A 21,040-nucleotide genomic window follows, 5' to 3' on the forward strand; every position below is an offset into this window, starting at 1 on the left:
TATATTAGCATGCTGTTACTGAAAAAGATCATTCAAATTCAAATTTTTTTCAAGAACATGTTTGTCATTGTTATTATTTATCTACTAGCTTTTTTTTCTTACAGGAACTCCTACAGTAGATCCAGTCTCCGCAGAGTTGACTGCTGAGGGGCAGCAGACTGGATTACAACACATGAAAATCCCCCCACCACCACCCGGCTCCTCTCCAACCCCCCAACACAGCATTACACATCAACTGTCACAAGCACACACGTACCATCCTCTTCCTTCTCTAACTTGTCAACCTGTCATGATATTTTCCTCCACCACACACAAGTAAAGACACACACACACACCCCTTCCTTATTTTTGCCATGCTTCATCTCCCCCAATCACCATGACTGTCACAACTCTGTAGCAGAAACCAATGGCTGTTTTTTTTACTGAAAGTTGATTTAATTGTTCAATTCAACAAGGAGCAATCTACTACAGGTCAGCGTTTAAAGCGTTTAAAGCGTTTACGTGACATTTTTACTGGAATAGAGCTGCCAAACACAATTTTGCACCCTAATCGTTTGGGAGGTTTATTAGTGAGTGTGTTTATTTTCTCTTTCTTCAACTGTCTTGCTTTTGAATATGCTGCAGTGTGTGTATTGTGTAATGGCCTTAATTGTATTTCATTTGAACAAGATTTTTTCTTTTCTAAACTATGCCTTGTAGAAGTCACTGCCAGACTTACTTAGAAGTAGCACCAGGGAGATTTTCTTTTTATCAACAGACCAAACGACCAAATAACTGACATTCCTTTTTCCTCTTGTTATCATGTTTGCCTGCCCATCTTGGGTTATAGGAATTCATCATAGTGAAAGGACATAGTGTCCAAGCTGAAGCCCAGGACATGTTGTTAGTGGCAGTTTTTGAGCAGAAGGATTATTGCAGGATGGGATGTTTAGCTGTGTTTTTAAACTGTGAAATGATCTACTAATGCACTGCAGTCACATGAGATGTTAAGCATAAAAGCACTGCTCATAACCAGGCCATCTCACTTACTCACACATACATTTTCAAACTGTGATGAATACCATCACCCTGCAGTACAGTCTGATAACAGTACAGAATGTCTGTGTTGTGTAAGACAAGTCCTCTCTTGTCTTTGACTGAACTGCTGTCAGAAAGCACTCCATGAAATGTTTCCAACACATCGATTGTTGAAGATTTATATCAATTGTAGCTAATGCCAATTTCCAACCACTGTATCTTTTATATTGCACTATTAAAAACAAACTGCAGCACATTAACACTGTAACTAAAATATATGAACTGTTGTTATTTTACAAGTCTGGAAACCTTTTTTACACATTAAACATGTTTTATTTATTTCGACTGGTTTTTTTTACTGCCTTCTATCAAAATGTCCCTGCCCTCTGGTCGTGAAGCGTTTGTGCGCTGAGAAGAAAAGTGCTAAACGTCTGTCATGTCTCTATGACAACAGTCTGGTGACAACGGCCGCTGTATGACCGATGCTGCGCCGTTACTTTTTACTGCATGTTTTTAATTTTAGATCGTTTGTTTCCCCATCAGACACAGAGCAAAGGATATACAAGACACAATCCATAAAGGGCAAAACTACGGGGATTATACATTTGGAAAAGAGGTTAAAACAAGTTAAAGATTTTCAACTCAAGCGCTCAGAGAGGCCGCACTAAAAAGGTGGAGCACTCGGGAACGAGGATTCTGGAGCTCTCTACTCATTAAAAACAATTGAACAAAGATGCTGGCGCTCAGAAAAAAGTTAGGTGAACACGGGCTTTGGATATATTGGTTTTTATCTGATTTTAAAATACATTTCCACAACTGCAGTTGATACCACTGGAACGTTGCATGTGTTTCTTGTTGAAAAGAGGCTGCAAAGGTATTTGCCGCACACAGCAGCTGTGCTCAGACTCAAGTTAGAGCTACAAAATTTGACATTTTTTCATTTAAACTTGGTTACTAAAATCACATTTTAACATAGATCATTGCATGTCACCAACAATATTAAATAGAAATGTTTCTCTGAATTAATGGGTGTCTTTTGTCATTGTATTTGACAATACCTTTTATTATAAATAAAATTTATTATTATTATTATTATTGCTGTTTTGTATTCACTTCATTACAGACCCAGGTCTCAATCAAACAACCAATCAGGATTAGCTTGCATGTGATTACCCAATCACAGCAACACTGGGAGTGGAATGTTTGAATCCCTGTTTGGAAACAAAATCATGCTCGACAAACGTGGAAAGTCAAATCCTTGAATGAGATGAAAAGACAAGAGGAACAGAAAGTACAAGAGAGAGAAGAAATGGAAACTGGAGGACCTCAAAGCCCTGGAGCAGAAAAGAGAGGCACAACAGTGTCTGCACTAAGAGCGTAAGCACATCAATGCAATGAAAATGCTCGCCAAGAAGCAGAGGATGGAGGAGGAGAAGCTGGCTGACATTAAAAACGCAGAGTTCATCCAGAAAAAAATGAAGCAGGAGGCTGAACAGGAAGCAGCGCAGAAACGCAGAAAGAAAGAGAGAGTTGAAGCGTGCTAAGATGTTTGCTCGGCAGAAAGAAGTTAGAGACAACAAGGCAGATCAGGATGAGAGCCACACTAAGAGGATCAAAGAAATGGAAGACAGCAAATGGAGGAGAAAAGAGAAAGATCTGGTTGCAAAGACAGTACAAGAGGAAGCAAAGATGCGCACCGATCGCTTGGAGCAGTCACACTCCAAACAGCACCACCAGAGTAGAGAGGTCATGCTTCAGAAAGAAGAGTTTGAGCGGGTGTTAAAGGCGTCACAGTACAGCATCAGTAAACAGGTGGAGGAAGAGGAGAAGCGTGAGAAGGCAGCAAACTACTTAGAGGCCTTACAACATCAGAAAAAGGAACAGGATCACTCAGCCATTGCAAATCGCGAAAAGATCATGAAAGAGGCTCATGATTTGATTGAAGCAAATAAGCTGAAACGTGTGCAAGTTGATGAGACTAAACAACACAAGCTGAAGGAGTTAAAGGCTACAGGACTCTCTGAAAAATACTGCAGTGTGGTGGAAAGGAAAGTTAACAACAAGAAGACACTAAAAGACCAAAGAGCCAGTGATAAGACACACAGTACAGAGGGAACACTCCTTAATACCATGGGGCAGATGACGCAGGGTGGAAAAGGAAGTGAGAGGCAATATAAGAAACATTTAAATTTGCTTGCTGCTGAGGAGGTAGAAAGTAAGAGACAGGACAGACAGCAAAACAAAAAAGCCATTATCCAGCATCAGAATGATAAGGAACAACATCAGCCAAGGCAAGCAAAGGAATTGCCTAAAATAGAAGGTAACATGCTCCCAAGACGGCATCAAAGACAACAGGCTGAGGCCAAGAGAGATGTCCTGTCAGAGGAAGGGTCAGTCCCATTTTTTACAAGCAGGATCACAACAAGACAGGGTTTGGATATCAAGAGACCAGGATTAGTGACCTGCGACCGACCCGCTTCTCAACTGCACCCTCTCTCTCTAAGGGCCGGCTGACCTCCGCAGGGCAACCAAACTTCCGCCTTCCCCCTATCCGCAGATAGTTCAAGGAGAGAAGCCTGAACCGCAAAATTCCTTTCCTGTCCCACCCACCTCATTCCTCACCATTTCTCTCCAACATTCCCCTTTCCTCCTAACTTTGCTCCATCTACTTCATCTACAATTCACTTAGCAGTGAATCCAGAGAGTAAGTACAACACAAGCAAGGATCTAGAAAAAAGGGAACAATGTCAGTAAGAGCAAACGATCAGCTTTGAGTCTGATTGGACACACAGGTGCTGACAGGAAGTGACCAGAGGCAAAGCACAACATTGACGGCAGTTCTTGAGAGCTCTAATCAGTATAGAAACCATCTTATAAGTCATTGTTATCAAACAAAAACCATCGTCATTACCATCATCATCATCAATAATATGGAGACCATCATCATTAAGTTAGTAGGTATTCAGGAAAGAACTGGGTCTTTAGCTTTTTCTTAAAGGTGCAGAGGGACTCTGCAGATCGAATGGAGTTTGGAAGTTCATTCCACCACCGGGGGGCGACAGAGGAGAAGAGTCTAGTCAGAGACTTAGGACCCTGTTGTGAAGGTTGGATCAGACGCCTTTCATTGGCAGAGCGTAATGGGCGGGAGGGAGTGTAGACCTGGCTGAGAGAGTTAAAGTAAGGAAGAGCCGTTTTTGTCGCTGTTTTGTAAGCGAGCAGCAGAGTTTAAATTATTATTATTATTTTTTTTTTTTATTGTGCTAAGGTGAACAAGTACACATAGACATGACAATTAAAGCGACGGCAAATAAACAAAAACAGGCAAAACAGAAATAAACAAAACAAAATCAAAATACGCAAACATTAGCAAAGACAAATACAATTGAAGTAGATATAATAAAAGTCAAGTAGTAAGTTGAAGTAGTGTATAAGAAGCGTGTGAATGTGTGTGTGGCAGTATAATACATTAAAGTGAGTGGCTGAATGGGAAGTAGCAAGAAAAATAAATAGCAACAAAATTTAAGATAATTGAGAGGAAGAGGAAAGAGGGGAGAAAAACAAATATATATATATGTGTCAACATTAAAGGAGAGAGGTTTGAGGTATGATTTTTCTGAGATTTAGGTGAATTATGAATGGATTCCAGGTGTTATTAAAGGCTGATATATTGTTATTGTTGCAGGCTGTGATTCTTTCTATTACAATGTGTTCTGTGAGTAGGTTGGTCCAGTGAGTTATGTGGCAGTATCTTTTCGATTTCCAGTTCTGATAGATGATTTTCTTGGCGATAGTTAGAGAAATGAGTAGTGTTTTTGCAGTTATTTGGGATGGTGATTTGTGATGTGTCTCCAAGTAAGCAAAGTAATGGGGATGGGAGGACTCTGCAGCCCAAGATAGTGGAGAGATTTTCAGTGACTGTGATCCAAAATGAGTGAACTGGTTGACAGGCCCAAGTGGCGTGAAGATAGTCATCTGTGAAATCATGAGTGCATTGTGGACAGATGTCTGTGTTAGCTAAACCCATTTTGAACATTTTACCTTGAGTGATGTGTGTCCTGTGGATGGTTTTGTATTGTATAAGTTGTAAATTAGTATTATTGGTCATAGAAAAGATGTTTTTATTGATTTGTATCCAGAAGTCAGGGTTGGGGGGCAGCGTCAGATCCTTTTCCCATTTTGGGGGGTGTAATGGAGGTTGTTGATGTGGCTATAAGTTTATAAAGTTTAGAGATGATTTTATTTGAACTGTTGATTTTCATGATTTCTTCGCTAAGTTGGGAGGGTTGCAGAGTGTTGTTAGTTATATTAATTTTGGATTTGACTATTGATTTTAATTGTTGATACTGTAGGAACTGGTCCCTCCCAATCCCGTACTTCTGGATTAATGTGTTGAGTGACATAAACTGATTGTTTTGAAATAGGTGATTGAGGTGAGTGATTCCTTTTTGTTGCCATGATGGGAAGTAGATGGGGGTGTTGCGTAGCTGGAAGTCTGGGTTATGCCATATTGGGGTGTATCTACATGGTGATAGTGATGACTTGGTGATATTATGAGTTTTCCACCAGGCTGTCAGAGTTGAGGATATGGTGATGGTTTTGTGGTAGTCCAATTTTTTAATTGATTGTGGTAGTTATGGTTTAAGGGACCAGTCACCTATTAGAATGACCATAATACTCACCACCACCAGTTATATGAGTTTCTTACCAGTAGTTAGGATTTAAGGGATCTTTGGTTTCCCAAACTCGTACTGATATCTGGACAAATAAAGGACTTAAAGGCAGGGTAGACCATCGCCCGAGTTGTTGAGAGAAGAGGACGTGATGCCTTGAACCGCTGCCGTTGTGCAGCGCCTATACTAAATGAATGCCCTGAATGATGTCATATGACTCGGCTTGTCTAGGATCCGTGACCTGACAAGTGGCCCGTCATGATTTAAGTTGCAGTCATGTGGCTTGGCCTGTCTGGAGTCCGTTTAACCCGGCATGTGGCCAGCATGACATGGGTCTGATTGACCTTTGTGGATAAATCAACCGATGCGTGCCCGCTGACAAGGATTTCCTGATCAAGACATCATAGGAAAGAAAATTATTTTCCAAAGCACGTGGAACATGCGTGAAAGCAATTGCTGCGAAATCTTACAGCCATACACACTGATCATGAACATTAATGTAACCACATTGGTGATGTAGCAATGATGTAGTACAAGCTGCATTAAACTGTAAGTCTCATCCTTGACACTTGTCCATATGTATGACCAAGTTGGATGATGTTTAAAATATACATCAAAAGTACATCAAATTTCTGGACTGTAAGTGGGACGGTTCCTTCAGTGGGTCTGAGTCATCAATGAATAAGCAGGAAACTATAACCTCATCAGATATTATGTCCAACAAAGCTAAAGCTCATGCAAAGACACACACTGCATGGCAGGTGTTGTGTGTGAACCCCTTCAACCCTCTAAAACCATCAAAAGACCCACAATTACACCGCAAAGCTGTTTATTAAGCGTTGCTTTAACTCTGTTTGTTTAACACAGTATTCTTAAAATGTGAACATTATGCAGCACAATAATTGTGTATTTTGGTTTCTCTATTATCAGTGTTGACAGATGATGACATCCGGGAACTGCAGGTTGTGGACCCAGGTGCTGCAGTGCTGACAAGTCTGGAAAATAGTGACACGGACACTGCATCATCTGACCCTGATTCAGAGGAGCATCCAGACTTACCTGAGCCCTTGACTGCTTTATTTGATGCAACACTTAGGGAACTCTCACCACAGAAAATGCAGGTAAAATGTCAGGATATATTTCACAGACTAAAAACTACACTACAACCTCATCAATGTGAGAAACTGGAATTTGTGACACGGCAACAGTCGAGGTCAAAGGAGTGGCACACCTATAGGGCTGGTCGGATCACAAGTACCAAATTTCACCATGCGACCACAACTGACAAGATGAGCAAAACATACCTAAATGATATGATGCAGTACAACAAAACACAGTTAAATGTCCCATCTGTGCTCTGGGGTCAAAACATGGAGGAAACGGCAAGACAAGCCTACACTGCATTTATGTCCCAAAGCCATCCAGATTTCAGCATCAGCTCATGTGGCTTGGTAGTGAAACCTTCTGAGCCACACCTTGGATCATCGCCAGATGGGATAGCAAGATGTACCTGCTGTGGCAAAGGGGTGGTAGAGATAAAGTGTCCCTACAAATACCGCAATAGCCTTCAAGGATGTACAGAAGACAAACAGTTTTGTCTGGACAAGTCATTCTCATTGAAACATTCACACACATACTACTATCAAACTCAACTTCACATGTTTGTGTGTGGTGTTAGCTACTGTGACTTTGTGTTGTGGACGAAGGAGGAGTTCATTGTGCAATATTCTAAGAAATTAAGAGTTTCTGCAGTAGGCTTTGCCAAAAGCACATGACTTCTTTATCTCGAGTTTGTTGCCTGAACTACTGAGAAGAAGACATGACCCTGTCTTGGTGACAAAGAGACCCTGTGAATACTGTGAAAGGCCAGATTTTGGAAAAATGATAATCTGTGTCAAATGCAACAACCACATTCACTACAGCTGTGCACAAATACAAAGGAAGCCAGCAGAATGGTTATGTAGGAAATATCTGAGAGTTGAGGCTTGAATGCCTTCATTTAGGACTGGGCAATATAATGTATTGTATTGTGATATGAGACCAGATATGGGCTTAGATGTTAGATATGGATTGTCTTTTCCTGGTTGTAAAAGTTGCATTACAGTTAAATGATGTCATGTTCTGAACCTACCAGACTGTTCTGTTCTATTATTTGCCTTTACCCACTTAGTCATTATATCCACAGTACTGATTGTTATAGATCAAACACCTCATTGTGTAAATGTTTTGTGAAAGCACCAATAGTCGTCCATATTGAGGTATTTGGGAAAAAAATATCAATCTGAATCTGGTCCATATCACCCAGACCTACATTTATTAAAGTTTGAAACAATGAATTCATCAATTTATCAATTTATGTTCATTGTTGTTAAGTGTTTGAAACAATGAATTCATCAATTTAAGTTAATTGTTATTAAGTGTTTTATGTCTGAAACCCTGTAATTGAGCTGCTGCCTGTCTTGGCCAGGACGCTCTTGTAAAAGAGATTTTTAATCTCAATGAGACTTTTTTCTGGTTAAATAAAATAAATCAACAGCCTTTTACTTACATTTTATGTTGTTGTTATTGACTGCTGTGTGTAGATGCACTTCAGTGCAACAAGACATTTAAAGTTTTATTCTGTAATGCTATATATGTATCCATAGAAATAATTTGCGACCTAAAATTATTATTTACTGTTTACAACATACGGAACCAGTTTGATTCTAATATATTGTACATACTCCTACTTTCCATGTTGTTAATGTTTAATCACACTTTAATGGCACCTATGTTGTTTGTATACTCTGTTAATAATTTTATTACAAATAAAAGTGATACTGCACTCTGAATTATTGAGAGAATCTGGGGGGAAAAGGACCATTAGACACACCAGCGGCAGCCAATGTTGGGAGGTTTATTATAATTAATTAAGTTTTAAGTACAGTAAATACATGTTTAACAAATGGAAATCACTTTCTAACTCATACATGCTTATGTGCAACTCATTTGGGAACAACACTCTTACAGAGGGCACCACATACAGTCACAACATCATCTAGTAAGTTAACCTGCGATACTGGAATAACTGTTTGCAGAATCTTAAAGTTTTTCCACCGACCAATAACTCGTTCCACATGGATCCTCACACGAGAAAGTTGTCTAGATGTGTCCACTTCCTGTGTAGAAAGCTGCTTTTTTCCTTTTGTGAAATGAGGGATACGAAGGGTTGCACCATAAGCCGCAAGCTTGTCTCTGATGAGAAAGCCTCTGTCTGCTAAAACCTTATCCTTAGGCTCCAAAAGTTTGAAGAAACCTGACTCTTTAGTGATCTGCTTGTCTGAAACCCGTCCACCCCACCCAGGAGACAGAAATGAAATTGCACCAGCTGGAGTGATGCCGATCAAATATTTAATGGTGTTGTTGTGTTTATAATTTGACCATGTCTGGGCCCTGGAAGTCAGATTACTGGGTCTAGCTATGAAAATTTCTGTGCAATCTATTATGCACTGGCATCTTTTTAAGTATTGCCCCCTTACTTGGCCATTTAATGAGTGGCTTGAGGATCAAGGCCATAGCAGGGACCCAGCTCCGCAAAATACTTGATATGGCGGTTTTTGATACCTTAAATCTATATGCCAAGTCAGTATTAGATAGGCCCAACCTTAATTTCATCAATATAACCAATAGGTGGTCCTCTACTGTAAGTTTTTTGCATATTATTTCTACGCTGTCCGTTATTTTTGTAAGCAGCCACTCGAAGACCACGGAGGTCAGTCCTGTGAGAAAAATTAATTGTACAATGTTGCACTTGACAGTGGTGTAGGAAAATGTAGATTTTTGCAGCTCCTCTTTCAGCTTTACATTTTCAGCTCGTAGTGTGTCAAACTCCTGTCGCAGGTTGACATAGTCCTCCTGAAGTTGACTGTGTCTCAGGTTCAGATCATCGTACTCTCTCTTTGGAACTGGGATATCCTCTTTAATATACAAAAGTGAAAAATTAGCATGCGCTGCAACCAATGCAGACAAGTTCACAATCCAGGGGTTCTCACACATTTTTACCAATGAATTTTCAAAACGTTTCCATGATAGAAGAGAAGATACTTTATTGATCCCAGGGGGAGATTTTTCCTTTGCATTTGACCCATCCAGGGGCCAGTGTACACATACACACATACATATGCAATTGGAGCAGTGTGCCTGGCAGGAGCACACACACACTAGGAGCACACTGACTCTTTCAGTCCATGATGTTTCCATTATACTTAGGAGTTTGAAATAGGTAGGCCTATATTGTAGTATAATTACAAGGAGAGTAGGAGAACAGGAAAAGAGGAGGAGTAAGAGGGGAAGAATAAGAGAGGATGAGGAGGAGGTGAGGCGTGGGAGAAACAATACCCAAAAATAATGTGTATTAAAAACTTTTCATAAACATAGTTAATTCCAAAACCACTTCAAGGCCTGGAAAACTGTTCTAATGTAATAACTTCTCCTGGAATTGCATGACGGTGGGAACCCTGACAATCAATCAGTTAATTGTAAGATGAAATATATTCATACCAGAACAATGATCCATGCTGCATTCTTGTTCTGGAGTTTCAGAAGGAACAGGTTGATTTGCTGCAGTGTTAGGTCTGTCATCTCTCCTCCTTTTCCTATGGTACCTACAGTCAAAAAAAAAGCAGAAATTTACAGTTAGACTGATCCATATCTCAAAACAGCAGCTGTAGGCACCAAAGCTTATGCAAGAGAGGAAAAGAAACTAAAAAACGACTGAGAGGAGGGCAACTCTAATCTTACCTGTCCATCTTTGCATCGGGGTTCTGGCTTTGTTTTGTGTACATAAACACAGAAGGCACAAAATCAGGACTACTAGAGTCCAATGACGCCTCACCTGCAAATAAAACACACTTTTTCATTTAATTTCATCATTTCAAACATTTATTTACACTCGTAGGGCATCGAAGTTTCTCTCACTTACAATGACGACGAGTTTACAGCAAGGGACATGCACACAACAACAGCAATGACACAAACACGTTTGTTTAGCCTACTAGACAAAACTAACGCCAGCTTATCAAACTTTAGCTGCATTTGATTATTATTCTACATCGTACAGACAATCACTAATGTAAACCAGGCTTTTCCATAAAATCCAAGAGTAGATAGATAACCTTACCTGATATAAAGTGGGCGCTGCAGACCCGAGCATTTTTGATTATGTCCTCATTCCAGTCAACATGTTGAAGCGCCTGCAGCCACAGACGCCACCGGTTGCTCTGAAATGGTCGTGATCCTGTCGGAATCCTATAAAACTTTAGTCCGCCGGTGGAATATCGATTCTGACAACCGTATACGCAACAACCAGACATTTTGATGCTGGAAACACTTTTAAATGCTTGCTAACCAGTTGCTACCTCGTCTGTGTGAGTCAGAATGACTGGGGAACAACACCACTTCCGTTGCCAAAATGCGCACGCAACTATTTGATGACGTCGACTGTAAAAGGGTCTATTACTAATTGATTCTGTCCCCCTAGTTCTTGAGGAGTTGGATGGTCCAATCTAGAGCACCTGGGCCTGTTGCTTGCAGGGCATAAAAGCCCGACCCCAGTGTGGACTCTCTCTCTCTCTCTTCCCCCTAACATTGACATTCATTCTATGTTTGTTTGTGCTATGGTTGTGGGTGCGTTGTTCAAATAAATCATTGTTACCTCAATTTGGCGGCAGTTGCTCAGTCTGTAGGGACTTGGGTTGGGAACCTCCAGTTCAAGAACCCGGTGCGGACCAAATATGGAAGTTGGTCTGGTAGCTGGAGAGGTGCCAGATCACTCTCCTGAGCACTGCCGAGGTGCCCTTGAGTAAGGTACCAAACCCCCTCCCCACCACCACTCTGACATCTCTCCATTAGTGCATGTCCATAGGATCCTGTTTCTGCATGTGTGTGTTCATGACTTACAGAGTGTAAAAACAGAAATTTCCCCTTGCGGGGATCAATAAAACTAAATCTTAAATCAAGTTGTTCTTTCTCATATTTGTCATGGCCATGAAGCCAGGTTATGACAAATTGGGGGCTCGTCCGCCTTTTTCTCTTTTGTGCCGTGACTTGGGTAAGAAAGTTTGTTTGGTAATTGGTACTTGGTTGATCAGTTAATTTGGTGGTTCGTTTGGATAATTTTTTTTGGCTCAATAAAATCTTAAATGTTCAAATTAACTTTAATTTATCTTTAAGCAAGTTTTTGCTTTAATTTGAGGAGTTTTGTGTTTCAAACTTTTTTGGATTCTGTGTGCGTAATGTTGGAGCGCTCGCTGCACGCGCAGGAGTCTATTGTTGTGTGGTGGACCTGTTCGCGGTAAAACTTTTGTCGGCTCGTGTATGAGCAGGAGTTTGTTTGTTGGAAAGGACGGCCTATTTGGGATAACAGTGCAGGGTAAGTTAAGTGATTTGTTTGTAGCTTTGTGGATTGTTTGTTCTTACCTTGACGTTGCGAGAGAGTTTGTTTGTCAGCTGCTTATTGTTTTGGCTGCTGGCTGGTACTTGACAGTTTCCTGTGCGTAATCGGTAATATAGTGTGGTGTTTTCCCCTGGTAGGCTGAAGCGACGTTCCTCATATGGGTTCGTTGTGCGGGGATAAATTAGGAGTGCGGTGAACGTGGGTGAAGCTTTTGCTTGGGAGCATGTCCGTGGTTTCGGGAAGGTTGCTAGCCTGCTTGTCACCCAACTGAGCCAGCGTCACCAGTGCATAAATACCCACCACTGCAGCTGCAATAGGGTCGAGTTTAGGTAGCTGGGTTTATGTTTAGATAGTCGGGAAAATCCACATTGGATTGAGGAGTGTTCACGGGTTAGTGTCTCTGTGTCTGCTGGTTTCTGTGTGTGCACAAAGTTGACAATTTTTTATTTTTCTTCTCCGGTTCATTGTTACATAAATTGTAATTAAAATGTCTGAAATCAAATTGTTTATTGACAAACGTGTTAAAGACAACATTAAGTCAGCGATAAATGCGATTTTTTTAATGCAGATGGAACATGACAGAAATAAATGGGAATTAGAAATTAAGAAACAGCTTGAGCTCGAGCAAATCCGTCAACAGTCTTAACTGCCAATTCACACATACTCTGTGCGCACGCGGTCCGTCAGCGCCGCGCACTACGTTGTACTTAGCTGCCAGTCTAGTCAATCATTGTGTTCACACAGGGCGCGCTGCGGTCCGTCTCCGGCGCAAGCCACCGACGGCACTGCGCTCTGCTCCGTTTCAAATACGCAGCGAGTCTATTTCCACCGGAGTACGCTGCAGGCACGCGTCAAGCTGGACAGAATATGACAGCCCGGACAGGAAGTCTGACAAGGAAACGCACAGAGCATCCGGTCAATTTCAAAATAAAACACAGTATACGGACTCGTGATCGTATTTTTCATCACTTTATCAACATTCCTTCAAAACAGGAACTGAATTAACAACAATGCATCCTCAGAAAGACAAAGCAACATGTTGTTTGCATGTTTTTCTCTTTATTCCCGCGGGATCTTGTAGTTCTCCTGTGATGTGTCATGGGTGCGCTCCGCTGCGCTCCGCTGCGCTAACGTCCCAGAAACGGATCCAGTGTGAATGGGCGCGAGCCGTCTGACGGAGCAAAACCGTGGCGCTGACGGACCGCGGCGCGCACGGAGTATGTGTGAGTTGGGGGTGAGAAGGCTGTAGATTTGGAGGAGTTTCGTTTGTCTTTGGTAAGGGATGGCATGTTGTCTGGCGAGGGGCAGGGCGCACAGGATCCATGGCTCTTCCGTGCAACGCTTTGATGTTAATCTTACCACGCTTTAATGAAAAGGACCCAGGAAACTTTTTCTTGTTGTTTGAACGTGTGTCTGGAGCAAGATGTTGGCCCGATGCTGACTGCGCGCTGATGCTTCAGTCTGTTCTCACAGGGAAGGTGCAAAATGCATATTCTTCTTTGAGTTTTGAAGACAGCTCCAGCTACGTTACGATAAAGTCAGCTGTGCTTAAGGCATATGACCTTGTGCCCGAGGTTTAGCATTTTAGAGGCTGGGAGAGAAGAACAGTCAGATGTACATGGAGTTTGCATTCACCCGTTGTTTTGTTTTTTTTGTTTAGAAGAGTAATGCGCATATACAGTCAGGTAAACAAAAAACAATATCACAATGTAAATCAAGTAAAAAACAGATTAAATAACTAAATAACATACAGTACATAAAGGAAAGTACAAATGAAAGACAGTAATATACAGAATATTAAATAAAATAAACAAATAAAGACGCATTTAAATAGAGGGAAAAGGTTTTATAATAATGCAGATATTTGTTATATTTTCTGTTGTTAATTAAAAGTAGTGATTTTAGTCTGGACTTTAACTCTAGATTAAAAATTGATTAAATTAATCCACGCTCGTTTGTTTTGATTTGGAGGCGGACGTGAAGTGACGATTTACGTTTAATTTCGCACAGCATTGTGGGTGGTAAAATACAATTCATTTCCTGAAAGCACGCATCCGATCCATACTGCATGAAACCCGGAAGTTAGTATCCATACTGAAATGTTCAGTATACTGAGGTGGACCCAAAAAATGACCACTGAATGACCATGAATGTTCAGTATACTGAAACTCCTACTGAAAAGTACTACCTACTGAACTGTGGATATTCAGAAACGGCCACTATCTTGTGTTATTAGGAAAGGGGCAGGTATTATAAGTTTTCGTATTCCTGCTCCTGTTTGCTCATGAACAGTGTTTCAGTAAGTAAAAGTATTTTGGAGTGTGGTGAAAGAGGCAGAGGCCAAAGATGCCTGTTTAAGTATCTTTTGAGAACAGGTCTGTTGAGGATTTAGAAATGTGAGGGACAGTTAATTCCAGCAGATGGCAGCAACGCACCGTTTTTGGATGCCAGATGGCAATACAGTCCAAAGAAAATGTATTGTTCCACAGCTTTCATGTCAAAGTTGGGAGAGAATCAGTGAGGGGTTATCAGTTTCCACAGGGGAAATGATCGCACTATTATAGTAGTACAGTGCATAGTGTCATAATCCAATGTGGAAAAACATAGGAGATGTACCCAATTACAGAAAACCAAAGTAATTTTATTTTTTAAACACATATTTAAACAAAAAGGCAAAACAAAATCATATTATCTTAACAAAAAGTCCAAACTGAAAAAACCCCACAAACAGTCAAAAACTGGTAAGCACTGGAGACCCTGGGGGAAGGAACACAGACTAAATTGACACAGGGTTAATTAGACACAGGTGAAGACAATCAGGGCAATCAAGACTGGAGGGAAACACAGGCAGGAATTAACACAAGACAAGAAACACTGAGGACAAGAGCTACAATGTAAATCAGGAAACACTGAAGACACAGAGAACTCAAGAATGTAACAAAACAAGCTAGAACAAAGAGACATTACAAAATAAAAACCGGAAACACTAAAGACTAAACTAGGAAACATAACGAGAAAGAAACCCACAAGGGAAACAAGCAACATCAGGGAAGAACGAGAAGTAAAACAAGAAAATCTAAACACGGAAAATATGCAAAACCAAGTAAAACTAAATCACGACAGATAGATACAATTGAGTTCAGTCATTTGTTCAGATTCAAGTTCATCACTAATCAGTTTACAATACAGTTGTTGAGACAGCAGACCAGAACTTTTCATAGAAATAAAAAAAAACATGATACAGAATTCAAATGATGGGTCTTAAAGTTGTGTTTTTATTGGTACCTGCACAAATACGCATAAAAGGCAATTCATTGGCAGACAAGGTGGCTACATTAAATACTCAAGTAGATTTTACAGTTAGCATCAGTCGAACAGAAGTGATGTCATGGTTCCGTGTGTTGAAACAAGGAGAGGTGGACCCAAGTGTAGAATAAACTAAAAGTATTTTATAATCAAACAAAAAAAGGCCAAAGGCAAACTTGCTTCCAAGACTCAACAAAAAACACAGGGATCAAAAACAGGGCGCCACAGAGCAGCACGAGCAAAAACTGACATACCAATGAACGACATACAAACAACAATGAACTGACACAGATGAGAAGAACCACAGAGACTAAATAGACATGGGGTAATCAAACACAGGTGAGACTAATAACACAGGTGAAGACAATCAGGGCATGGAGGGAAACACACAGAGGAAGGAATGGACACAAGAAACACTGAGGACAACTATAAAATAAATACATGAAACACTGAAGACACACAGAACTCAAGAATGAACAAAACATACTTGAACATAAAGAAACACTAAACCCCCGAAATGCAAAACTAAATAATACCAAATCATGACAAGTGAAGAGTATTATTAAACAGAGACTGAAGGAAAGGTGGCAAAAGCAGTGGGAGGAAGAAAGGAAAGGATGATGGTTTTACAGAATGCAAAGGAAGCTTGGTGAAATGAGAAGTTCAAGAACAAATAGGAGAAATTAAAGAATAATAGGTAAATTAAGATGTGGACATACTGGACTAAATAACACATTGTTCAAAATAGGAAAACATGATAGAGGCAGACAGTGACTACTGTGGATAAGAGAAAACAGTGGAACATGTCATTCTGCATTGTCAGAAATATAGTTTTAAAAGAAGGCAGATGATGGAAAACCTGAGACAAATTAAAGTATGTTTGAATTTAATAGAAATTCTACAAAAGACCTCGGAAAATGAGGGCTATAGGATTTTTTTTCAGTACCTTGACAAACTAAGTGGATTGAGAGGATATAATTGATTTATTTTAACTGTATTATTATTATTTTAAATGATTATTATTAACAGAAAAGTAGTACACATTACATATTCCAATCCACACTCCTTACCAGTAGGTGGCAGAAATGCACCAATTCGTTGTTTGCCAACCACTGTAAAACCCTAAAGAAGAAGATGATGATCGCCTTCATCAGTTTCACCTGTGTCTTGTCTGTCACACCTGGGTTTGATTGCCACCTGCATTTCATCACGGAAGCCGTTTCTGAATATCCACAGTTCAGTAGGTAGTACTTTTCAGTAGGAGTTTCAGTATACTGAACATTCATGGTCATTCAGTGGTCATTTTTTGGGTCCACCTCAGTATACTGAACATTTCAGTATGGATACTAACTTCCGGGTTTTATGCAGTATGGATCGGATGCGTGGTTTAAGGAAAGGAATTGATTGTGCTACTTTTTCCATCACATGAACCACCTTAACATGGAGCTCCAAGGCAGGGATAAAACAGAAGCCGTTTTCACATATGCACTCTGGATAATATCTAGACATTTACAGGAGGACTTCTCCAGAGATTCTCCCGACCTAGTCGTTCACATATGATCCTCACAGCGGGGGACTTTCCCTGTCAGAGGGGAGGGGGATCGGGGGATTTCCTGAGGCAAGACGCGACGTAAATAAACAACGTGGAAGTAGGGGCCATAACAACAGAGTCCGCTACACGACGTTAATAATGAGAATATTTGCCTTTATATCAATGCTATGTGTAATCTAATGGAATGACACTATCCACAAAAGAGTGGAGAACAACATGCTGACCAACAGGAAACAGAATGCAGCCATTTAATTACGTGTACGGAGATCGTAGTGGTCGCGTGCAGACACTTTAGCCGGTCACTATAGAAACGTCATTCTCTTTCTATTGGATGAAATTGAAATCTCCGGAGTATATTCGGCTGCGTTCAGATATCAGCTCCTCCGGATTATCTGCGGAAAAAATACTAGGGGTCTGGCAGGATAAACTCCGGGTAATATCGGAGTTAAAAATTCGGCTGTTGCGTTCACACATACAGCTCCTCCAGGAAATCTCCAGAGTTTTTCAGGAGATTTCCCTATGTGTGAAAAGGGTTAGCGTTTCAGCTTGTGGAGAGACTTATGCTTTCCAGAAAACTGATCTATGTCCAGGCAAAATGCTTCATTTCCCCACACTGTGTAAATCAGGCAAACGTATCACAGAGGCAATGACGAGATTTATAGATGCTTTCAAATAAACTTTGCCTCAAGATTAGAAAAGTTCAGTATCCCACAGAAGTAATGACATTTGTGAAGGACCCTTTCTGTGTGGATGTCGAGGGAGAGTTTGCATTTAATGCAAAGGAACAGGTCACCTCACTGGATGAGGCATCTTTGCAACTTGAACTGATTGACATTCAGTCATCTGAACCTGCGACAGGTTTTCAAAAGTTCTGGACTGGGGCCTCATGTATAAATGGTGCGTGTGCACTAATATGTTGAGTATGCTGTTTCTTCCACAGGTTTGGATGTATGAAAATCAGCGTGACGTGAGAATGTGTGGACCATCCCGCAAACTCTGTCATTTGACAGACATTATAGTTCTGAAACTCGCCAGATGAGCCATAATAAATTTGCCACTCAATTTCCCGCACGGCTTTAGTGAGGACACGACCTGGCTGGCGCCCCTCAGCAGTTGAAGCCCCATGGTCAGCTGCTTTGGAGACGATGGCCTCTGATCCAGCCTGTAATTCCAGAGAAAAGAACACAAAATAAAATGTTTTCTTGCCTCCACCTCAGTAACAAGCACCTTAATTTCACTGCTCAAAGATTATTGAAGTCCGGTTCAAAGACTTGAGCTGTGGAAGGAGTGTGTGGTCCAGATAAATACAAGATGCATTCCTGCTGTTGAAATTCTAGATGGCTAGCTCTGGCTTCTTTTCATTCAGCGACCTGTTTGTTGAATAGTTGTTACTAAAATGCGAATGTAACCGTCTCAGTGCTGCTGTGATGACTTTGTTTCTTTTATGTTGTCTTGGCTTCTTTCAATGACTCGGTAGACTGTGAAACTGAAATGCCCTTCTGGGATTAATAAAGTTGTCTGAATCTGAACGCTTAAAACATTGATGTGCAAGTATCTGGAAATGAAGAATGGGCTGCAGATTCTTATTGGAATTTCTTTTGTCTCTGCACTCCAGCTGTACACAGAGAATGCAGCTGGTGGGCGTTGACGGATGAGGGTGCACAGAGCCGTAACGGAGCGGACACTCAATGCACTCGTATCTCGTGAAAGTTTGGGGTCAGACACTTAGTTGGTATGCATGGGATTAGCTACTTCTGATGGCCACTTTACTTTGGCCATCATTTTATGAAAAGGCATGATAAAACGCTTTGAGTAGTCTGAAGTCTAGAAAAGCACTATCCAAGCTCAATTCCATTTATTCGGCCTAGTGGTTGTAAAGTAGCTGTAAAATTGCTTACAAAACAGACTTATTAATCACTTTATTTTTTTAAAGCCAAAAGTTTTCATTTAATATTTCACTGCTGAAAGTGCAGTTATTTAGTTTGTACTCTGCCAAAAATAGTGTAGTTATTTAATTTTACTTTGCTAAGAGTGTGTACCTCAGCCTCTGCGGGCTTCTTCTCAGACCTTTTAATTAGGCTTCATGGGAGCGTCAGCCGGGGCTCTGGCCTGGCAAACCACCAAGTGTCTCAAAGCATTATTCTGTTCCATGGTCTGCTGGTTGGACAGGCTGCTCTACAGGGGCCACTCCCTGCAGTTTGCATATCTTAAGGAAGGAGCTGCTGTCAGGAAGCTGCTGTGCTGGGTGCATGCTCGTCTGATTTCTCTCTGTGCAATAGATGTCCCCAGCTAATTAGATAGTGGAGCGGACATCATGTCCAGATGATGATTTTTCCATGTCTCACTCTGTACTCAGCACCTTATCTGTGTAGGGCAGTGTTTGTGCTTGTGGTACCATCCGTACCCATCGTGATTAAGACTACATCCTGCTTCACCTCTAACCCAGTAGCGATAACCATAGAGGACATAGCCTATACCAGTGATTCTCAAATGGGGTTACGTGACAAATGTTTTTTTTTTAAAGTTGCATCACAACAAACTAAAACAATGTTTTCTATGAAAATCAATAAACTGATTAAAGACAACTTTATCAACAGCATGTAATCTCTATGCAACATCAAATAGGGCACTATTTCCAACTTGAGCATATTCATTCTACAAATCACTTAGCAGATGCTTTTATCCAAAGCGACGTACATCAGAGAGTAGGTACAACACAAACAAGGATCTGGAAAAAAAGGGAACAATGTGAGTAAGAGCAAACGATCAGCTTTGAGTCCGATTGGACACACAGGTGCTGACAGGAAGTGCCCAGAGGCAAAGCACAACATTGAGGGCAGTTATCAAACAAAAACAATCGTCACAACCATCATCATCATCATCAATAATATCGAGACCATCATCATTAAGTTAGTAGGTATTCATGAAAGAGCTTGGTCTTTAGCTTTTTTTTTTCTTTAGCAGAGGGACTCTGCAGATCGAATGGAGTTTGGAAGTTCGTTCCACCACCGGGGAGCAACAGAGTCTAATCAGAGACTTAGGACCCTGTTGTGAAGGTTGGATCATTCATTCATTATTTCTATGGAAAACGGACTGAGTTAGAAATTCTGTACAAGTGTCTGTACTGATGCAGCAGTATTAATGACAGGCTGTGTGAAAGGACTCGGCGCGGATTAAAATGGAGATCCCCGACTTACAGTGGACTCATTGTATCATTCACAGAGAGGCCTTGGCATCAAAGAAAATGAGCCCAGAGCTCCATACAGTTTTGAGTGACGCCGTGAAGGTAATTAATTTCATGAAGTCAAGGCCACTTACGCCTGTTTTGTATACTGTGTGAATCCATAGGATCTGAACACACAATTATTGCTCCACACAGAAAGTGCGCTGGCTGTCTTGAGGGAGAATACTGAACAGCCTGTAAGCTACGCTGAGAGGTGCACAACTTTCTGTCTGATCATAGATCATCCCTGGCCACCTTGTTTCAGGACACTGACTGGCTTGCAAAGCTATCATATCTTGCAGATATATTTGACAAACTCAACAAACTGAATGAGAAACTGCAAAGCAGGGACACTAAAATCTTGAACCTTTATGACAAGGTGGGTGGTTTCCTCAAGAAAACAGAGCTGTGGAAAAGATCATGTGCACAGGGGGGATTGTGCCTGCTTTCCTCAGATGCCTTCCTCTCCAATGAAGATGTGGACAGAACTCCTCTTATGTCGACCATTAATGGACACTTTGCCAACTTGACTTGTAATTTTGCTTCTTACTTTCTTGATATGAAGGAGAGATCTGAGCCACTGGATTGGGTGCGATATCAATTCATTGTGTCTGAAAGCAATAGAGACGAGCTTCCTGTCAACCTACAGAAGCAGCTCATGGATGTGTCTTCTGATTGTGGGCTGCAGATGACATTTGAGAGGTGTACTCTCACACAGTTTTGAGTGTCTGTGAAGAAGGAACACCCTGAGCTAGGACAGAGAGGTATGACCCAGATCAAAACAAAGCAGAGAAACACACTTTGCCCTGCTCTGCTGCTTATTTGTCTTGTACTCAGAA

At 41.0% G+C, this 21,040-nt stretch overlaps 1 protein-coding gene and 1 long non-coding RNA gene across 4 annotated transcripts in view; one reads left to right on the plus strand and one right to left on the minus strand.

Annotated features, from left to right (window-relative positions):
- LOC109991805 (dedicator of cytokinesis protein 7) overlaps positions 1-1,356 on the plus strand; it is a 31,680-nt gene extending 30,324 nt beyond the window's left edge. For all 3 annotated transcript variants that reach the window (XM_029279408.2, XM_029279409.2, XM_029279410.2), the window contains one exon: positions 105-1,356. In XM_029279408.2, the coding sequence (XP_029135241.2) occupies positions 105-147 (43 nt within the window). In that variant the 3' untranslated portion in view covers positions 148-1,356. The remainder of the gene's footprint in view (positions 1-104) is intronic.
- Positions 1,357-9,142: 7,786 nt separating this feature from the next.
- Positions 9,143-11,122, minus strand: LOC114920865 (uncharacterized). Its single transcript, XR_010668911.1, has 4 exons — positions 10,846-11,122; positions 10,467-10,560; positions 10,227-10,330; positions 9,143-9,643 (listed from the first exon to the last, which is right to left on the minus strand). It is a non-coding gene; the product is annotated as an uncharacterized lncRNA (long non-coding RNA).
- Between the last annotated feature and the right edge of the window lie 9,918 nt (positions 11,123-21,040).

This window comes from Labrus bergylta, chromosome 16 (assembly GCF_963930695.1).
Source record: "Labrus bergylta chromosome 16, fLabBer1.1, whole genome shotgun sequence".
Taxonomy (NCBI): Eukaryota; Metazoa; Chordata; class Actinopteri; order Labriformes; family Labridae; genus Labrus; species Labrus bergylta.